Source organism: Narcine bancroftii, chromosome 4 (assembly GCF_036971445.1).
Source record: "Narcine bancroftii isolate sNarBan1 chromosome 4, sNarBan1.hap1, whole genome shotgun sequence".
NCBI lineage: Eukaryota > Metazoa > Chordata > Chondrichthyes > Torpediniformes > Narcinidae > Narcine > Narcine bancroftii.
This window is the reverse complement of record NC_091472.1, coordinates 105229225-105251526: the sequence shown is the minus strand read 5'-3', so window position 1 is coordinate 105251526 and position 22302 is coordinate 105229225. Positions and strand designations below refer to the sequence as shown.

Genomic DNA, 22302 nt, shown 5'->3' with positions numbered 1-22302 from the left:
TTTGTTCCGTTTGTGAGAAATGTCAGGGTGGGATGGTGGATGGAATTAAAGTAGTTGGCCACTTGGAGCTCCCCATTATTGCAGCAGACAGAGCGAAGATGCTCAACGAAATGATTTCCCAGACTGCCTAGTTTCTCCGATGTAGAGAAGGCCGCAATGGGAGCACTAAATGCAGTAGATGACTCCTGTAGGTTCGCAAGGGTGGTGTTGCCTCACTTGGAAGAAATGTGAAAAGTGATGAACTTGCTCCCATGTGGGTGGCTGAGACTTGGCATGCATGCACTGATGTGGAGCTCAGTTAGAGGGAAATACATAGATGATGGGAGCACTAAATGCAGTAGATGACTCCTGTAGGTTCGCAAGGGTGGTGTTGCCTCACTTGGAAGAAATGTGAAAAGTGATGAACTTGCTCCCATGTGGGTGGCTGAGACTTGGCATGCATGCACTGATGTGGAGCTCAGATAGAGGGAAATACATAGATGATGGGAGCACTAAATGCACTAGATGACTCCTGTAGGTTCGCAAGGGTGGTGTTGCCTCACTTGGAAGAAATGTGAAAAGTGATGAACTTGCTCCCATGTGGATGGCTGAGACTTGGCATCCATGCACCGATGTGGAGCTCAGATAGAGGGAAATACATAGATGATGTGTGAGGAGGTTGGGATAAAGCTGGTGTGGAACATATAAACTCCAGTGTAGACCTGAAGGGATAAATCTTCTGTTCTTCTATAATACTTTGTCTTGAATTGGGCTTCCAAACAACAGACATGAATTTACATGGCACATTTTATGTTTAAATATATTCCAACATGATTCACAATATCAAACAAAATTTGATGGTGCCACATAAAGCAGATTTAGGCAAAGGGATTTAGCCAGAGTGGTGCGCTTTGAGAAGGGACTTGAAGAATTGGTACTTTGGTATTTCATTAGCAGTAAAAACACCAGAACTCTGGAGGAGCTCAGCCAGTCTTTGGGAGTATCCATAGGAGACAAAGATATATTGCCGACATTTCAGGCCTGAGCCATTTTTCGCAGAATCGAGCAAAAACAGGAAATCTCAGAAGACAGTGCCGGCTGGGGGAGGAGCCCAGACCAAAGAAAGGTGTTAATTGGATATGATAAGGGGAAAGGTGAGAATTGATGATGTATGGGAGAAAGGAGACCGGGAAAAGGAAGAGCATTGGTAAGTGAGGGGGTGGTTTTTAATTAAATCCTGAGAAGTTGGAGGGTGCCCAGTCAAAAGCTGAGGTGTTGTTCCTCCTATATACGGATGGTCTCAGACTGGCAGTTCATGAGACCGTGGACGGACATGTCGGCAATAGAATGGGATGGGGAATTGAAATGGTGCCCACCGGGAGCTATAATATATGAACGAGTCGAGGTGTTCAACAAAGCGATCTCCCAGTCTGTGGCCAGTCTCTGATGTAGAGAACACAACGGGAGCTCCAAATGCTATGGATGACCCCCGCCGATTCACAAGTGAAACGTTGCATCACTTGGAAGGACTGCTTGGGGCCCTGAATGGTGGTAAGGGAGGAGGTGTGGGCAAAAGTATTAACAGTATTGGAATTTGCAAGATAGATAATCCATATTTCCTGAAATCTTTGTTTTAGATCATAAACGAGAGGATCGCCGCATGCTCCAGTGGAGTGCCCCATCATGTTGACATGTCAAGTCTGCCGATGGTGCTGAGTTGCTGTCAAGGAATTCTCATGACTCCTGCCTTTTCCATAATCTACACCAGCAAGTGCGAGCTGCTGATCAACCTGCTCAGCAAGCTCTGCTTGCTGGCCTGCAGGAGGTTGAAATCGTTGGAAGCCTTGCGCTCTGTACAGCTCTTTAATGTTCTGGTGATGGTGTTGAATCAGTACCTTGTGATACAAAGGCAACAGACCAACCAATCCCGGGTATTTCTGCAGGTCTGCAGCTCTCTCCTTCAGCCTTTCCTCCTCCTGCGGCACCTACTGTTCTCAAGGAGTTGGCTGGGTGAAGATGAGGTGTCGGTGCGGCAGCATCTCAGTAAGGAGACGTGTAATAAAATCCAGACAGCCCTTCAGAATGGCCTGTTCCATCCTGACTTCCTGATCTCATACAAGGAGGAGCTCTTGCAGAGAAATGCCTCTCAGGGTAAGAAGACGAGTTTTCCTAAGGGTCTGACAGCACCCACTGAATCAATACTTCTAAAGATAGCCGATTCTGACTTCTTTGGATCAGACCTACACCTCGCTGTTGCGGCCAACTCCATTCCAATGCTCTACAGGCTCGCTGTTGAGTCCTACTGCAAGGACGGAAATCAGCTCCTCTGCTTCCACATCTTTTCCAGATTCCTCGACTCTGTCTGGTTCCCAGACAATGGATCTGTAGAACGGAATCCTGGGCTGCTGGCTCTGGACCAGCTTCTGAACTTAATCCTCAGCAACAACATCTATAACGTCTCAGTGGACAAGATCCGGTGTGAGGGAGTGCAATTTGCCCGCTACAGGGCGGTGGCGGAGGTGCTGCTGACCCAGCCCTGCCCGGATATGGCGGCTTGGTTTAGGTGCTTGAGGACCTTGATCCTGTTGAACCACCTGATTGTGGAGCCGGATCTGGACGAATTGGTGTCGCTGGCCTGGGTTGATGCCGAAGTCACTGAGCCGAGAGTGAAAAAGGCCCAAGACTCACTGCTGGCCACCCTGCTGGAGACCTATACCAAGCTGCGGCAATTGCCCAGGGTGTTCAAGGAGTTGCGGGACATCGTCTCTCGTCCAGCTGCTGATGAGTTGAGGCAGTCCATCCTCTCCACTGCCCTCACCAAGAAGCTGCACGAATGCCTCCTGGAAGTGTCGAGCAGTCAAGTCTTGGACATTTGGGACCTAATTTTGAAGAGGTTGGAATTGCTGATACCTGATTTGGCAGAGAGTTATGACATCTCGCTGAAGGTTCTCACGATGAGTACCATGTTGTATGCTGTCCTCTTTAACATGAGGAGCCTGGACAGCAAGGCACCGGTGCCGGTCATTCGGCGTGCTCAGGCCCTAATGGATGAGATGGCTGGAGCAGCAGTGGTGCCCCTGCTGCGCATAGACAAGGCCAGCAATGGCAAGGACCCTCCCTCGTGGGCCACATCTGCACGGACCGCTGGCCTGGTTCTCGGCTGTACCTGGGTGGAAGTGGATCACATGCTGCGACTGAACTGCAGTGGCTACGTTTCTCCAGTGACTCAGCACGACGGGGCAGAGGCTGGCGTGTGGAACTTCCAGCCTCTCCTGCAGGCAGAGGAGTGGGAGCTGGCAGGAGGGGGATGTGAGCTGAGCTGCCACTTGGTCCAGCTGTTCTCACTGCAAAGGATGAAGTGGACCATGATGCAGACTGGAACTCTCACAGAGGCAGAGTTGCATTCCCTGAGGAGCGCTGCCATCTTTGTCGTCTCCTCAGGGAGAGCCGGTGGCAGCACGTGCTCCCAAGGGTGGGATGGAGAGCTCAGCACGCTGGACAGGGAGACCAGCCTGGTGGCGCACTGGCACCTACTCATCACCAACCTTGCCCTACTGGTTCCCCACCTCCCGCCGGAAGAGGTCACCTACATAGCGGAGGCTGTGGTCGCCAACCTGTTGGAGAAAGGCCCTCAGGAGGTGGGACAGGAGACAGGAACAGTACTTTCCGTTCCGGCCTTGTGTGAGAGCCTGCTCCACAGCACCCTCCTCCCTGAAATCAGGCCTTTGCACCAAGCTGTTTTACTCTGTCTGACCCAGAGGGTAATGGATCTGATGGCTGCCACTGGAATGGAGTGGCCCTCAGAGTTATCAGAACAGTTGACAATGAGTGGCCATGCCTCTCAGGCTGAGGGTCATAGTAACAGCCAGAGTTGGGAACTGCTCTTCTCTCAATTGACATCCCCCCAGAGCACTCACTTATCAACTGAAAGGCCCCGCCTTCTCCCCTTGTCGACGGAACAGTTGGATATAATTTTGCGCCTTCTGGACCTGCTTTCTGCACTGAGTCTGGACAGCCTATCATACTCTGATCATCTCCACTGCTTTCTCTTGCTGGTGTCCCTAGTCACCACCCTCAAACCTGGTCCGGAAAAGAGTAACACTTCCAGGTACCTGCTAATTCTAAGCAAATGCTACTCCCTCCTCACTGTCTTGCTGACAGGTGCCAAGATGAAGGCAGTCTTCAAATTGGCACATGCTGGAGATATTCTGGAGAAGATTGTGGCTCCTTTGTTTCTTGTTGGCAGTGAGCTGTCCTCCCTGGAATGTCCAGCCTGGTCAGAACTTCTCCACACCCTCCAGTGCTTTCTAAATTACTTTGTCCAGAAGATTGTCGAAAGGAGACAGAGTGTGTGCCTTAACTTGGAGCAATTCATTGCTTTCCTCTCAAAGACCTGGGTGAATGCAGAGGGCAAAGAGAAATGGCAGCTCACGGCTGAACAGTTGCTCATGGTTGCTCTGTTGACAGTGAGTCATGTCATCGGAATGAAACTGCAGCAATCTGAAAAGAATAGGTACAAGGGCAGCACCCTACTGGCTCTGCGAACTCAGCTCTCTAGCCTCTTGGGACCTGTACTCCAGTCACACTTCCACAGAAGTGGGTTGGTTCAGACTTTCACTGTGCCTTGTGTCACTACCCTTCTGGAGACAGAGCTTTGGCTGAGAGAGGAGCAAAGTGACGCCATCAGTGAGGGAAGGAATGAGGACAAGACAGGGCTGGAGCACGCAAACCTGTATCAGAGTGTTTGTTCCCAAGTTCTGCACCAACTTGCCTCCATTCATGAGCTGGAACCACTACGTACACAACTTGACTTTTTACGAGTGTTCTGTTCATCCTCAGAGCTTTGCTCTGATCATAATGTTAAGACAGCAATCCCCTCCATGCTATGTGCAGTTAAAGCTCTACTCGCAGGTAAATTCATAACAATTTCTTTTATCAAACCATGCGCATTATCCAGTGATTTGCGATCAGCTTGCATGTGAGATTCGTCCCAAACATTACCTCGAATTGTTTTGAAACAAATATATGCAAGTACATGTTGAAGAACAAAATCATTTCTGTATAAATCTGATAATTAATATCCAGGCCACTTGAGTCAAGTAGCTCCCAGCTCTACATCGAGAGTGTTTTGATTTACACAGTTAAACTTTGGGCTTTCAAAATCCATCCCTGTTTGTGGGTAGCAGTACATTCACTGAAAATAGTTTATTCACTAATATCATTGCCTTTTTGAGAATTTAAACATTTTTATATATTAGTGTATGTTAATATTTTTGGAGCTTTCTGGGGCTCATGTATTGGGAGATGTATTGGATTCAACAGAGAGCCTTAATTGTATCCATGTTTTGTTAACTGAAGCAAATGCATCCACTTATCTCTGATGGATAACACATAGTTAGCATATCGTCAATTTATGTTGTTGTTCCTGAGACAACATCAGTTTAGAACATACAATGTTATGACACAGTACAGGGCCTTCGGCCCTCAATGTTGTACAGACCTACTGTATATATTCTGACAAAAAAAACTAAATCCTTCCTACCCCGTAACCCTCTATTTTACTCTGTGTGGCTCTGAAGGATTCTCTTCAATGCTTCTCATGTTTCAGCCTCCATCACCATCCCTGACAAGACATTCCAGGCAACCACAACATTTGTGATGCTCCCCATAACTTTCCTTTCTTAACTTTATTCAGATGTCCTCTGGTGTTTGCCATTCCTGCCCTGGAAAAATAGTCGCTGACTGTCCACCTTATCTATGCCTCTCATTCTTGTAGATTTCTACAAGAAGTTTCCTCAGAGAAAAATCCTAACTCTGCTAACCTTGTCTCATAAGACTTATTTTCCAATCCAGGCAACATCTTGGTAAATGTCTTTACCCTCTCCATAGCTTCCACATCCTTCCTTTCATGAGAGGACCAGAACTGAACACAATACTCTTAAATGTGGTCTCACCAGAGATTTGTAGAGTTTCAACATGACTTCTCGATTCTTGAACTCAGTCTCCCTCCTAATGAAGCCGAGTATCCCATGGAACTTTTTAATTATCCTATAAACCTGCACAGCAACCTTGAGCCATGTATGGATTTGAACCACAGGGTCTCTCTTTTTTTAAAAATTTATTTAGTATTTTTTCAATAAAAATAAACAGACTTTTACATAATAAGTAGTCTAATAATAAAACAGTAAAACAAACCCATCCCCTCCCCCTCCCACAACAGATCCCTAAAGGGAAGCATTAAAAATAAACAAAAACATTCAGTAATTTACAATATTACTAAATTCATAATCTTCATATATGGTGTCCACATCTTAACAACTGTAGAGTTGTGTTACCTGTAATGGTGAAAGATTGCAGATTGATTTGGGAGTACTTGTGCATGAATCACAGGCTGTTGGTTTGCAGAAGCAACATATAATCAAGAAGATAAGGTGATGTTGGCCCTCATTGCTAGAGGGATTGAATATAAGAGCAGGGAGGTTCTGCTGTAGATGGACAGCGTACTGGTGAAGCCACACGAGGAGTACTGCATGAAGTTCTGCTCTCCTTGATTGAGAAAGGATGTATGGACATTTGAGACAGTGCAGAGGAGGTTCACTAAGTTGATTCTGGAAATGAGCCTATGAGGAGGACAAAAAAAACCACCTGGAACTATACACATCGGAATTTAGAAGAGAGGAGATCTTGTGGAAGCGTATTAAATTATAAAAGGAACAGATAAAAGAGAAGCAGAAAATATGTTCTCCACTGATGTTGTAGAACTAGGTGACATAGCATTAAGATTTAGGGCATGGATTTAAGGCTGAGATGAGTAACTCAGCAAGATGTGAATCTGTGGAATTCTCTGCTCAAGAGGCTGGCATATTAAGTATTGCTGAGAGACAGATTGATTTTGGATAGTAGATTTTGCAGGTAGGTGGAACTGAGTCATTAGCTTATTAAATGGCAGTGCAGGCCAGTTAGCCTCCTCCTGCTTCTGTTTCTGATGTTGTCTAATAGAAGAGATGCAGACATGGTTGGAGAACTGAGCCTCTTTTTTGCCGTGCTGGTTTATGGTACCACAAAGTCAGCCCTGTGTTGTGTTCTGAAACTGTTCTTCACTTTTGACAGTAATTGTGCTCTGTGCTCCTGTAGCCCCATGGATGACATCACAGTTCATTCGGTTGTTGGAGACTGAGCTCATTGGGCTGCTCACCTCCATGTCAGAAAGGTGCACTGACCATCAGTTTTACCTTCTTGTGAAGTCAATCGCACAGGGCATTGAGGTCGTCCACCTCTCGAAAGGACAGCAACTGGTAAGTGGACCTCGGGCCTGGAGACCAAAACAACATGATTACCATTGATCTGGTTCACATTCTCATGAAACTCTGATCTGGTTTGTTTTTACTTTGATTCAGGGCGTCGTGTCCTCTCTGATCCTGACCACTCTCCTCATGAAATGTTTGTTCAGGAAAAACACAGAAAAAATTGTGCGGCTTACAGCTCCCCAGATTATCACAGCGCTCCTGGTAAGTCCCATAATATGAGTAGACCACCCTTCAAACCTGTCCTTGCCATTCAAAGTGATCTCCCCCAGGCCTCATTTCCTGTATCAGATACCCACGTGCCTCACTTCCCTGGCTTTTTCCACTGAGGTGGGGTGCAACAAGAACTAGAAAACATGGGCTAAGGGGTGAAAGGGGGAACTTTTCATGCAGAATGTTGACATTGTGGAACGATCTGCCATATGAAGTGAATGTGGATTTAGTTTTGACATGTAAGAAAAATTTTGACAGGTACCTGAATATGAAGGGTATGGAGGGTGATGGACTGGGTGCAGGACAATGGAAACAAGACAGAGTAATAGTTTGGCACATACTTGATGGGCCAAATTGCCTCTTTCTGTTCTGTAATGTTCTCTGGTTCCTTTGAAATACCTCTGATTATCTAACCTCCACTACTGTTCCAGTGTAGAGACTTCTAGAGATTCACCACCTACTGTGAGAAGTTTCTATGAACCTCACTTTTAAATGATTGCCCCTTTGTTCGTTTCTCTGTTGAGTGGAGCCATCCCAGCATCTACCCTGTGATGGCACACCCCACTGGCCAATGGAGGAGCAGTCACAGTGGGTCACTTTCTAACCTTTGGCTTTTCAGGTTTTATGCAAGAAAACAGCCTCAGATGAACCTTTGGGCTGCAAGATCACTTTGCTGAGCTTGGAGGCCTTAGCAGTTCTGATCCAGAAAGGAGAGGGTATACTGTCCAATCCATATCACGTGACGCTTGCATTCGATGCTCTCTTGTGCATTCCACTCGACCAGCTGAAATTGGATGAATATGCAAGAGTTTTTCAGGCTATCCATGAGGTGCTGTTTTCTATAATACAGTCTCAGCCTAAGGTAAGCCCAGCCCCACTAAGCTCATCTTTTCTTGCGCTTGCCTTTGCAGAAGCCTTTCTCAAATGCCTTTCCTGTTCCTTGTTGAAACTGGGGATAATAGGCAAAGACCAATTCTCCTGGACACAGAGTAGTATCTTGAACATTTTTGACTTCTCTTGCAGTATACTTAATAAGCAATCATTTAGCAGGTTTGCAATTTAATTTGGGTCTGCCATTTCTTTTTTTTTAAATTTCAGAAGTACACTTTATTCATGATTAAACAAAATGTGTACATTAAGGAAGAAAAGTGCAAAGTAATTCTTAGTGTTATTCAGTCCATATGCTCAATGATATCAACGTCTGTACTTCCAAAGAGGTTTGAGGAGATTTGACGTGTCATTAAATACTTTATCAAACTTCACAGGTGCACTGCAAAACTATACTGACTGGTTGCAGCACAGCCTGGATTGGAAACTCAGTGCCCAGGAATGCAGATGTTTGCAGAAAATGGCAAACCTAATTAGTTCTATTGCAGGCACTGATCTCCTGACCATTGTTAACATCTAAGTGAGATGCAACCTCAAAAAAGAGGCCAATATCATAAAGAAACCCCCAGCACTGTGGTCACAACCTCTTCTTGCTGTTACCTTCAGGCAGAAGATAGAGAAACTTAAAGTCCAGGACCTTTATGTTCAAGAACAGTTATTATCTAAAAGCTATCAGGGCTTAAAACTCTCTGCACTGCATAAACCCTCACCATAAACTACTCGAGATCACCAAACGGTCTGTGCACTACTGAAATATCATTTTTTCTTGCACAACTGCAACTCTGAATATTTATCATTTTATATGTATTATCTCTTTTTTTTGTCTTGGTATATTGGAATTTATACTATTGTTGAATCTTGTTTTCTTGTTTGGCTTCAGCAAGCAAGAATTTTGGTGCATCTGTACATATGTGACAAAAAACTCACGTTGACATTGGTATTGGTTCTGAATATGGTAGTGACAGCACATTTTTTGTACATAAGCACCATTTCCACTTGTGGCCAGAGGTGAAACGCCTTTCTTTTTGAGGGGCATTCCACATCAGTCTCAGCCCCTCGATGCCCATTACCAGAAGGACCCTGGACAGTGGTCCTTCTCCAAAGAGCCCTCCCGTTGGCTGCACTAAGTCTCAGTGTGTCCCTCTGTATGTATACCTGCAGTGTGGAATGTGCCAGTGGCAGAATTCCCACACTGACATCTCAGTGTTCATTTCTACTATGGTACAGCCTTTCTACACCTCAAACCTGTCAAATTCACAGCACCAAAGGTCTTACCTGTCTCTGAGGCCTGATTGGTTGTAGTGATTATCACAGTCTTGGCTGGACAGAGCTTCATTTGAAGAAAGGGTCAAGTTTCAGACGTCCTCCCTTCTTTCTGATCACGAGTCAGTCTAGTGGAACTTTTGTAGCACTGGCAAAGGAAGAGGTTGGAGTGGACATAAGAGCATCATTGCCTGCATATCAGGTCTTGCTTGGCAACCAGTCTGTCAATTGGTAACAATTAAAACACCTAAAAAGCTGCTGCCACCTTGCAGATCGAACGAACTGACTTCAGTCCTGACTAGGGGTGTCCATGTGGAGTTTGCACATTCTCTCAGTGAGCACATGTTCTTGCTGCTCCAGTTTCTGACCTGCTCCAGTTTACATCCGAACACGAATAGGAACAGGTGTTGGCCATTTGGCCTGTTGAGCCTGCTCTGCCATTCAATAAAATCATGGTTGATTTGTCCATGAACTCAGTTCCACTACCTGCCTTTTCCCTATACTCAATTCCCCTCCCATGCAAAAATCTATCTGCCTGTGTTTTTGGTGTATTTAATGAGCCAGCCTCTACTGCAGTGATTCTCAACCTTTTTCTTTCCACTCATATTGCCACCTTAATTATTCCCTCTGCCATAGGTGCTCTAAGGGATTGCTTAAGATGGTACATGGGTAGAAAGAAAAAGTTTGAAAACCATTGTTTTAATCGTATCTAATTGATTTGTTATGTGCACGGTTTCATAACTCCAAAAGAAATGGGCCAACGACAATTTTTCTCAAGCAAAATATTTCAGTAACAATTGAGTCTAGAGCAATGATTCTCAACCTTCCCTTTCTACTCACATACCACCTTAAGCAATCCCTTACTAATCACAGAGCATTTGTGGCATAGGGATTACTTAAAGTGGTATGTGAGTGGAAAGAAAAAGGTTGAGAACCACTGCTTTACTGCCTTGGGCAGAGAATGTCAAAGATCCCCACTCACTGGGAGAAGAGTCAAGTCATTGTCATCTGATTCTACAAGTATAACCCAACGAAACAGCGATTTCCGTTCCTTGGTGCAAAAACATGCAGACACAACCAGACAGAGTACACATACTGACAAACGATACATATGCAGGACACATATGATAGCTATAGAAATAAATAAATAAATGTTGCTTTGTATAATTGAGATTCTTGGATGGTCAGTGTGAGCAGTTCCTTTGGTGGTTCAGCATTCTCACTGCCCATGTGAAGTTGCTGTTCCTCAGCTTGCTGGTGCTGGCCTGATACTTCTGTATCTCTTTCCCAATGAATGCAGGGTGGAAGGTGTCTTTAATGATTTTGAGTGCCCTCTTCAGACAACGATCCCAGTAGATCCCATTGATGGGTGGGGGGGAGGAGATTCCAGAGATCCTCTCTGCTACTTTTATGGTCCTGTGGATTGATCTCCAATCCATTTCCTGGCAGCAACTGTTCTACACTGTGATGCAGCCATCCAAGAGCTCCTCTAGAAGGTTGACATAATGGTGGCCAGTAGCCTTGACTGATTCAATATTCTCAGGAAATGCAGTGACTGTTGTGCCTTCCTGACAAGGGAGGAGATGTTGAGTGTCCACAATGGCTCTCCACACTCTCTACTACAGAGTTGTTAATGTGTAGTGGAAGGAGGTCATTCCTGGTCCTCCTGAAGTCCACAATCATCTTCATTGTCTTGTCCACATTGACAGGTTGTTACTCTTGCACCATTTCACGATGTTTTCCACTTCTTTAGTGCAACTCATTGTTGCTGATAAGGCCAACTACTGTCATCTGCAAACTTGATGACACTGTTGGACCTGGTGATGTAGTCATGGGTCATTAACAGGAACAAGACCGGGCTGAGCACACAGCCCTGAGGTGTGCCAGTGATCGATATTCTGCTACTGACCCAGACAGACTGTGGTCTTTCCATTAGGAAGTCTAGGATCCAGTTACAGAGAGGAGTGTTGAGTCCCAGCAAAGACAACTTCTCCACCAGCCTCTGGGAATTATCGTTTTAACCACAGAGCTGAAGTCAATGAACAGCAGCCTGGTGTATGAGGCATCGTTCTCCAGGTGAGCCAGGTTGGGGGTGAAGCTACAAGGCTATAGTATCGTTTGGAATGGTTTCATCTATGGGCAAATTAAAATAGGTCCAGCATCCCTTGGACATGTGTTTTGATGCGCTCCATCACAAATACACTCGAAGCATTTCATAATGGTGGAAGTCTGAGCCACATTGCAGTAGTTATTGAGGCTTGTTATTTGTCACCCTCTTGGGTACTGCGATAATGTTGGCTGTCTTGAACTCTGTGGGAACAATGGACTGCTGCAGTGTTGAAGATGTCCATGAAAACCTCCGTCAATAGGGCTGAGCAGCCCTTCAGAACCCATGTGGTTATGTCGTCTGGTACTGCTGCCTTGTGTGGGCTCACCCTGGATAAGGTTCTCACCTCAGCTATGCAAGGTGCCTGTTCATCAGGGAGACACAGGTCTTTCTTTGGCATCATCCTGTCCTTTTCAAACCTGTGCATAGAATGTGTTTAGTCTGTTAGGAAGGGAGTCGTCATTGTCTTTAATTTGCAAGGTTGACTTGTGATCCATTATAGTCTGGATCCCTTGCCACATGTCGCTAGTGTCGCACAGCTATCTGTGGATCTTCTGTCCATACCCTGCTTTGCCTTCTGGATTGCACAGGAGAGTTCAGCCCTGGCTGATCTTAGTGCTATCCTATCCCCTGTCCTGAAGGCAGCATCATGAATTCTGAGAAGGGCCCAGACCTCTGCATCCAACCATGCTTTCTGGTTAGCCCTGGTTGTGAAGCATTTGATCTTGGTGACATCCTCAATGCCTTTGCTGATGTAGCCAGTCACTGGGTTCATGTACTCATCTATGACCATTGTAGGTGACTGCCTCCCTGAAACAGCTCCAGTGCATGATCTCAAAGCAGTCTTGCAGCGTTGCTCTGGCCCCCTTCCCCTCGCCCCCAACCCAAGCCACATCCTGATTTCCCTGTGAACTGACCTCGTTTGCTTTGCCAGCAGTCTGTATGCCTGGGTAAGCAGGACAGATATGTGATCTGAGTAACCAAAGTTGGGGGGGGGGGGGGGGGCCACATTGTAAACAACAGGGATGTTGATTTACATCCTATATGATCCAGGGTGTTCTCCTCTGGTGGCGAAGTTCATGACACTGTCAGGGTGGGAAGTCTGGGTTTCACAGATGGCTCCTTTGTGGCTTCACCCTCATTACCTGAAGGCAGAACGTAGATTGTGACAATCAGTGTGGCCAAGAATTCCCTGGGAAGGCAGGAGGGTCTACATTTCGCCAGGATGTACTCTATCTCTGCTGAGCAGAAGGCCTTCACAACAGAGACACCAGCTCTCTTGATGTAAATGCACAGACTACTCTTTGAGTCTTGCGAGAAGCAGCAATGTCTCTGTCTGTCCTGAAGGAAATAAGGCTATCCAGCTTGATCGCTGAGTGTGGAAAGGTGTCCTGGAGCCACGTTTCGGTAAACACCAGAGCACAGCAGCCATATAGTTGTTTCTGGTTCAGATGGAACCTCAGGTAATTCATTTACTTCTCCAGTGATCTTACATTTGAGAGTAAGGTCATCAGGAGCATTGATCTGAAGTGATTAACTCTATGCTTTGCCTTCCCCAGCAGTGCTTCTGATAGCCTCCCATGTGTCTTCTGCAGCAGTCTACGTTCCCTGCTTCAGTAGGTTTAAACCTCACAGAATCTTACTGATCTGATCCACCAATTTGAAAGTCCAGTTTGCATTTTGTATTTTGACGAGAGTTTCTTGATCGCAGAAGTAGCTGCTTCAACATCATACACCACCATCTTGGAAAGTCATCCTCCTCATTGGTCTCTTTTTTGAATATTTTATGATTTTCCAAACTTAAACAGTTATCAGCATTAACAGTGTCAATCCTTGACTACAATTTACAATTATCCATTTCTTTAGAGTTCAAGCTCTTTTCATCACCTTCCCTCCCTAACCCCCACATTTAACACTTAACTAACCTCAATTACACACGACATTCAAGTCACTCCCAATAATGGTGTGACGTGTTGTGCGCGAGCAGCGAAATGACTGAGACAGCAGGCTGTGAGCTTGTCTAGCACAACTGATTTACTTTGAAGTTTGCTCTGCAGCCTTTAATAGCACAACTGATTTACTTTGAAGTTTGCTCTGCAGCCTTTAAGGCTGTCCTTGTCCCTCGCAGAACTGACATCACACTGACATAAGCACGGACACCCTCTTCCTGTCTGGACCAGAACAGAAGGTCCCACGATGCCATCTTTGCCACGGCTGCCAAGTTCACCACTACAACTGTGTGTCACCACAGAGGTATAAGACATATATCAGGGTTTTATGGGTTTATCACAACACGGTGGCCAGTGCTCATGCTGTTTTCTTCTTTTGTCTTTCCCTGATTGGGATGGGATGGAAACCCCCCCCCCCCTTCCCCCCACTCCTCCTCAATCGATTGAGGGATAGACGGGGAAGGTAGGGTGGCGAGGCACGATGGTCCACACTATAATCGTGCTCCTATGGAATTTAAATATGGTTGCCAAATTTTCAATAAAGTGTTATACTTTTTTCTTAAGTTGAAAGTAAAATTTTCTCCAGGAGAACACAGCTTTGCATTTCTGTTCCAGCAAGTAATGGTCGGGAAGGAGACTAATTTCCAGGTAACTGCTATGCATTTCCTGACCACTGCCAATGCGATCATTACGAACTGGATTTGAAAATTGGACAGATAGGAGTCACGTGATGGAGTAGTGGCCGGTCGGGGAACTCCAGCCCTCTCCGGAAAAGTTTTTAAAAAACACAGAAAACACAAAGGCACAAACACAAAAATTAAAATAAAGTGAAAGTAAAGGTGGGAAGAAAATGGCAGCGAAGAAAGAAAAGTCGAAAGCAACGGGAAGAAGAGAAGAAGAAAAGACATTGGAAGAAGAAGGTGAAGGCCTTACCTGTCCGAGGAGGCCCGCTGTGGAGAGAGAAGCCCGCTCCCTCAGGTCAGTCGAAGTTCCGAGCTCGGGACTACAAAAATGGCTCGCGGAGCCAAGCAAAAGTGCGCAACCGCGCATGCGTGAGGAGTCGCACATGCACGATGCACATGACAAAAAAACACTGACGGGAGGGGGGACCAGCTGAGGAGTCGATCTCCACAGCTGAGAATGACAGCTACAGCACAACAAGAGAACATAGAAAACAACGAGAACAAGAAAGAAGAGAATAAAAAGAAATCAAGGAAACAACAGATGACCAACCCAGAGGAAGAAGAACACAGAGAAATGGAAGAAGAAGGGAAAGGCAAGACAATGGATATTTTTTTTAAAGAATATATGGAATCAGTAAAAGAATGGCAATCACAAGAATTTAGTGAAATAAAAAGAAGAATTAAAAGTACAGAAGAAAAAATGAATAGATTAGAGATGGTCATGTCAGATATAGGAAAAAGAGTGGACAAGGTGGAAGAACGAGAAACAGCCGTAGAAATGGAAGTAGAGGACTTAAAAGAGAAATTAGAAGAATCTAATAAAAAAGTTAAAGAGACACAAGAGCTGTTAGCTCAGAAGATAGATATAATGGAAAATTATAATAGAAGAAATAATATAAAGATAGTGGGCCTTAAGGAAGATGAAGAAAGCAAGAATATGAGAGAATTTATAAAAGATTGGATCCCCAGGGTCCTAGGAAGACCAGAATTACAGGAAGAAATGGAAATAGAAAGGGCACATAGAGCATTAGCCCCTAAACCACAGCCACAACAAAAACCAAGATCCATTCTAGTAAAATTCCTAAGATATACAACGAGAGAAAATATATTGGAGAAAGCAATGAAGAAAATAAGAGAAGACAAAAAGCCACTGGAATACAAAGGCTGTGGCAAAAAAATGTATTATGTCAGCCTGGAAATTAGAAGATAACTTGAGAATACAACAATGGTATATAGAAATGAATAAATGTATTCCATTAGAAAAAAATAACATATAATTTAAGAAATAATATTACAATGTTTGAACAAATATGGGAGCCATACATGAAACATAATAGAGAAAACCTACCGGGGACATCTACCACCTAAAATGACAGAAGGAGAAGGGAATGAAAAGAATTGACTCAGTGGAAATTCTTGTTTGTTTTTATTGAGTGACAACATTGTTTGACGGGTTTAATGTATCTTAGATTCTGAACTTTAAATGAATGGGAGGGGAGGTAGGGAGGGTGGGATGGGAAGAGGGGGGGGCGGAGAAAACGACACTATATATTTGAAAAGGAAAATGTATGTATCTTGATCAATGTGGTTTATAGTGTGAAAAATAAAAAAATAAATAACCCCTCCAAAAAAAAAGAAAATTGGACAGATTTGTTGTAAGTCTTATGTCCATTATGTTTCCCAATAGGAACAACTCTGGGTGGAAATTCTTCACCTATGATTTTGTTTTGTAGGACTTGGCCTAGTTCTACCCAGAAGGGTCTCACCTTGCTACATGCCCACGTTGCATGCACAAAGGTTCCTATCTCAATGCCACATCTAAAGCACTGGTCTGACATTTCTGGTTTAGATTTGTTCAATTTTTGCAGCGTCAGGTTCAACTGGTGTAGAAAGATGTATTGTACCAGCCTGTACCGCGCATTAATGATTGCAGTCATGCTGGTCTATCACAGGTCGGAACAGCTCCGCTTATCAATTGATATTCCTCGGTACGACTCCAATATCTGCCTTGATTTGTGAAGACCTGGTGTGGGTCGTCCCGCTTGGAACAAGAAATACATTGCCGAGATGAATTTCCATATGTTCCCCCTTCAAATCAGGGTCTCTTTGTCAATGCATGCTGGTAGGGCCATAGTTGGACCTAATTTGTCCTGCAGAAAGATCTTATCTGAAGGTAGCAGTGGAATGTCTTATTTGATAAATCATATTTATGCCTGAGTTGTTCAAACGATATTAGTTGCCCCTGCTCATAACAGTTCTTTTTGCACCTGATGCCATTACAATGCCAGGTGTCTAGGATCTTGTTACTTACCATCAAAGGTATTAAACTATTTGGAGTCAGGGTGTTTTTGGGGACAGTTCCCCTTTGATTCTAAGATATTGGTTAACTTTATCCCAAATGAAGATCATTTATTTTAGTATAGGGCTGCCTGTTTTCCCAGATAACAATTTAGTGTTCCATTTATAAATGAAGTTCTCTGCTACCTTCTCACCTACCCTGTGCAGGTCAATTTGCACCCAGGATGGTACATCTCCCCCTTCAAAGAGTGGGGCGATGTATCTTGACTGCGCTCCCCAACAGTATTTCTTGAAGTCTGGCATTTGTAATCTGTAATCCTCGGTCAATTTTTCCATAAGAGACCCTGGCTACCTTTCCATTCCATAAAAATGTTCTTATTTGTGAGAGTAAATTTTGGAAGAATCCCTGGGGTACTGAAGTCTCGGCAACGCATTCATTTTGACATGGTTGACCCTGGCCACTAAGGTTATGGGCAGGGACATCCATCTATTTAAGTCTTCCTCAATTCTCTCAAGCAGGGGAGTATAATTTAGTTTGTATAAATTATTCAAGTTAATATCTATTCTGACTCCTAGATGGTTAATCTAATTTTGTGCCCAATTTAAATAACTGTTATCTTGGTATTGACTGTAATCTCCTTTAGTAAGTGGCATAATTTTGCTCTTGTCCCAATTGATCTTACAGCTAGAGATCTACCCATTGTCCTCCAGATTGGAACGTAGCTTGGATAGCGAGTTTGTTGGGTCTGTCAGATATATCAGTGCATCATTTTGCAAATAATTAGATTTTATTTTCTTCCTGACCTACTCCTAAAACCTTTGATGTCTGGATCCTGTTGAATGGCTTTGACTAGTAGCTCCATGGCTTGTACATACAGGGCTAGAGATAGAGGGCACCCTTGTCTACTTGTTATTGTCAGTGGGAAAGCTGGAGAAATGTGTCCATTGGTCATAATTTTAGCCTTGGGCACATGGTACAGTGCCCTTATCCAATTTATAAAAGTTGAGCCTAACCCCAACTTTTTCAGCACTTTGAATAAGAAATCCCACTTCAGTCTGTCAAATGCCTTTTCTGCATCCAGGGCCACAGCAAAATCTCTCTTGTTTCTGCTTTGTGCCAGATGCATTATACTCAACAGTCTGCCAATGTTATCCACTGCCTGTCTTTTTTGCACAAAGCCTGCTTGGTCTTTATTAGCTTTGGCAGATATTTTGCCAATCTATTTGCCATGGCTTTGGCCAGTTATCTTATAGTCTGTGTTTAACAGTGAAATGGGTCTATAAGGAGTTGGCATTAGCAGATCTTTGTCTTTTTTGAAGATCATCATAATAATTGCTGTCGAAAAAGATTCCGGGAAGATATGGGTCTCCATTGCCTGGTCTATCACCACCATATAGCAAGGCATCAATAAATCCTTAAATTTCGTATAAAATTCAGGTGGAAACCCATCCTCCCCTGGATACTTGTTAGTTTGCAGTGAATTCAATTCTTTTTCCTTCCTCTTCTTCCATAAGGGGAAGATCTAGGCCTTGCTGTTTTTCTGGGTCTGTATTTGGTAACTAATTTAGGCAGGCACTCACTAGCTCTATCGGACTTCCCTGTCAGTTCTGATTTATATAAATCCTCATAGAATTCCAAGAAAGTCTCATTGATCACTTTTGGTTTATGTATGATCCTGCCATTCCCAGTTTGTACTGTATTGATCGTCCTTGAGGCCTGTTCTGTCCTCAACTGCCAGGAAAGGATTTTATGGGCTCCCTCTCCCAATTCATAGTATTTTTGTTTTGACTGTATTATGGCCTTTTCCATACTATGTGTTTGGTGTGTATTATATATACATTTTTTAATTTATTAAATCCCTGTAATAGTCCTCTGAACCTGATTTTTGGAAATCTTTTTCTAGATGAATAATTTCCTGTTCTAATTCATCCACCTCCCTCATATTTTTTTTTACCGTTTTGGTACATCCAATTATTTTAACTCTCAAATATGCTTTATATGTTCCATAGAAGGAATTTCTCTGGAGTATAGGTCACAGTTGGCCCTGCAGAACATATCTATTTGCACTCTTATGAAACTAGAAAACTCAGCATTAAGATGCCATCTGTATGGTTATCTGGCATTTCTGTTGTTAATGTCAGGGGTGAATGACCTGAGAGAAGTCTAGCTGTGTACTCAGCCTCCATAATCCTACCTTCTACATGGGCTGAAGCCAGGAAAATATTCTATAGAGGGAGGCACGTTGTTTTGAATGGAAGAAATAGTCCCTCTCCCTCAGATGCTTCCGCCTCTGCACAGCTATCACGTTCAGCCCCCTCATACCATCAATGGTAGCGCTTGCTACCTTTGTTTTGGTTATTTTCTTTGTTGACTTATCTAAGACAAAAATTAAAATCTCCCCCCAATCAGAATGTTTTCCTTTCCCTCTGCCAATCTTAGGAAAATTTTCTGGATGAACTTTTCATCATCAAAGTTGGGGACTTAAATGTTTGTTAAGGTCCAAGTTTCTCTGAGTCTCCATCATTACAAATCTTCCTGTTCTGTCTGATCACATTCTGCACTCTCACTAGAACACTCTTCCCTATCAGAATTGCTGCTCCGCTTGCATTCCTCCTCATCAGTCTTAAAACTACTTCCCTGAATTTTGAGGATCTCTCCCCTAGTTATGGTCTCATTTACCAGTGGAAACAATCTCCTTGCTTCTAACTTACCTATTCTTTTAGTCTCACATAACAAAGATCTGCAGCTTGGTCACTTAATTAGCTGTGAGAAACCCAGCTCACTGATTAAATAATTTCTCGGATACAACCTTTTATTCAACGTTCTTTCAAAAGCGGGTGTCCTTCAGAGAAGGCACAGTCACTGATACTCAACAACCTTTTATATACATTTCTTTGTGTTAATAACCACTCCTTTGTTAATTTAATTGGTTAGTTAACTGAGTAATTATTATGTTCTTTTAATTTTTTTTTATTTTTCACACTGTGAACCATATCAATCAAATTACATGCAAATATTTCCCTCTTAAATATACACAGTGGCATTTTCTCCCCTTCTTTCCCCCATACCTTCCCTCTCCACTTCCCACCCCCCTCCAAACCCATTAAACGTTCAACATATACAATACAATAAAACCATTAAACAATGTCATCACACAATGAAAATAAACAAGAAATTTGTGTCTTCTACTTTTACATACTGGGTCAGTTCATTTCGTCTTCTTCTCCTTCTGTCATTTTAGGCGGTGGAGGTCCGCGGTAGGACTTTTCTGTTGTGTTCCATGTACGGTTCCCAAATTTGTTCGAATACTGTGATGTTATTTCTTAAATTATGTTATTTTTTCCAATAGACTACATTTATTCATTTCTGTGTACCATTGCTATTTTCTCAGGCTATCTTCTAATCTCCAGGTTGACATAATACGTTTTTTTGCTACAGCTAAGGCTATCCTAATAAATCTTTTTTGTGCTCCATCCAAATCGAGTCCAAGTTCTTTACTTCTTATATTACTTAGAAGAAAGATCTCTGGATTTTTTGGTATGTTGCTTTTTGTGATTTTATTTAATACCTGGTTTAGATCTTCCCAAAACTTTTCCACTTTCTCACATGCCCAAATTGTATGTACTGTTGTTCCTGTTTCCTTCTAACAACGAAAACATCTGTCTGATACTGTTGGGTCCCATTTATTTAACTTTTGGGTGTGGTGTATAGCCTGTGTAACCAATTATATTGTATCATGCGTAACCTCGTGTTTATTGTATTTTTCATAGTTCCGGAGCATAGCTTTTCCCATGTTTCATTCTTTAACTTTATGTTTAGATCTGGTTCCCATTTTTGTTTGGGTTTACAGCTTGTGTCCTCATTCTCCTTCTCTTGCAGTTTGATGTACCTGTACATGTTTGTAATAAATCTTTTAATTATCATTGTGTCTGTAATCACATATTCAAAATTGCTTCCTTCTGGTAACCTCATTCTGCTTCCCAATTTGTCCTTCAAGTAGGTTTTCAGTTGGTGGTATGCAAACCTTGTCCCATGAGTTATACCATATTTGCACTTCATTTGTTCAAAAGATAATAATTTATTTCCCGAAAAACAGTTTTCTATTCTTTCGATCCCTTTCCTCTCCCATTCTCTAAAGGAAAGGTTATCTATTGTGAAAGGGATTAGTTGATTTTGCGTCAATATTAATTTTGGTAGTTGGTAATTTGTTTTTTTTCTTTCTAAGTGAATCTTCTTCCGTATATTGAGTAACTCGTGAGCTTTTATATCGTATCAGCTTTTCATCCCACTTATATTGTAAATGTTCAGGTACCTTTTCCGCAATTTTATCTAGCTCTAATCTGGTTCAGTCAGGTTTTTCCCTTGTTTGATAAAAATCTGATAGATATATTAATTGTGCTGCTCTATAATAATTCTTAAAGTTTGGTAGCTGTAACCCCCCCCCCCCCTGGTTTGTACCATTCTGTTAATTTATCTAGCGCTATCCTCGGTTCCCCCCCCCCCCCTTTCCATAAGAATTTCCTTCTTATTTTCTTTAGCTCCTTTTTTTTTTAATTTTTAATTTTTCACACCATAAATCACATTAGCCATGATATACACTATTTCTTTTTCACACATATACAGTGACTTTTTCTCCCCCCCCCTTCCTCCCAAGCCACCCCCCCAACCCCCCCCTCATCCATTTTAGGTATACAATCTAGGTTGCATTAAGCCAGTCAGACAATGTTGTCATTCAACAAAAATACACCAGAAATTCTACTGAGTCCATTCTTTTCTTTCCTTCTCCTTCCATCAACTTAGGTAATGTTTGTCCCCGGTAGGTTTTCGCTATTGTATTTAATGTAAGGCTCCCATACTTGTTCGAATATTTCAATATTATTTCTTAACCTATATGTTATTTTTTCTAATGGAATACATTTATTCATTTAAATTTAGTAGTTTCTTCCTTTTAATTTGGTTATGTATTCCATTAATATTTAAAGTCATATAGTTCAGCGTAGCCCTTTTATATTTTGTTTATCTTCTCTTTCCGTTTTTCCATCATTACCTTTCCTCCTTTTCTATTTCTGTTTTCTTATTTTCAACTCTTTATAAGACAACATTCCTACAACATCCAACATTTTCCTTATTCTCCTATTTCTATCTTATTTATCCCCAATCTCCCCTTCCCCTCCTGAGTTGTCCTTTATCCCTTGTCGGACAACCACATCTCCCCTCTCCATTTGGATTTGCGAATCCACTCGCAAGCGTCAACTGATTTTGCAGTGACCGCTATTTCCCCTCACCCCGCCCCCCCCAGAAAAGATTTCACTTTTCATATGTCACAAAGGTCACTCTTTTAATTCCCTCCTTATTCTCTCTATTGCATTACCTTCCCTTATTAATTCTTGTCTATACTATCTATATTTTCCTCTAAGTACAGATACATTCACGTATGCACATTGTCTCTATTCACTCTTATACCTCTTTACCCGCATACATATCAATCGTGATCATTTTTACTCTCATTACCCGTCTTCATCCCTCAGTCTATTTTTGTCTTTACCCACATACATATCAATCGTGATCATTTTAACTCTCATTACCCGTCTTCCTCCCTCAGTCTATTTTTGTAATT

General features: G+C 43.0%; 1 protein-coding gene across 3 annotated transcripts in view; it reads left to right on the top strand.

Moving 5' to 3' along the window:
* The window catches only part of urb2 (URB2 ribosome biogenesis homolog), a 48398-nt gene that overhangs the window by 10249 nt on the left and 15847 nt on the right, over positions 1-22302 (top strand). For all 3 annotated transcript variants that reach the window (XM_069932333.1, XM_069932334.1, XM_069932335.1), the window contains exons 4-7: positions 1617-4890; positions 7114-7274; positions 7377-7487; positions 8116-8358. In XM_069932333.1, coding sequence (XP_069788434.1) covers positions 1617-4890; positions 7114-7274; positions 7377-7487; positions 8116-8358 — 3789 coding nt within the window. The remainder of the gene's footprint in view (positions 1-1616; positions 4891-7113; positions 7275-7376; positions 7488-8115; positions 8359-22302) is intronic.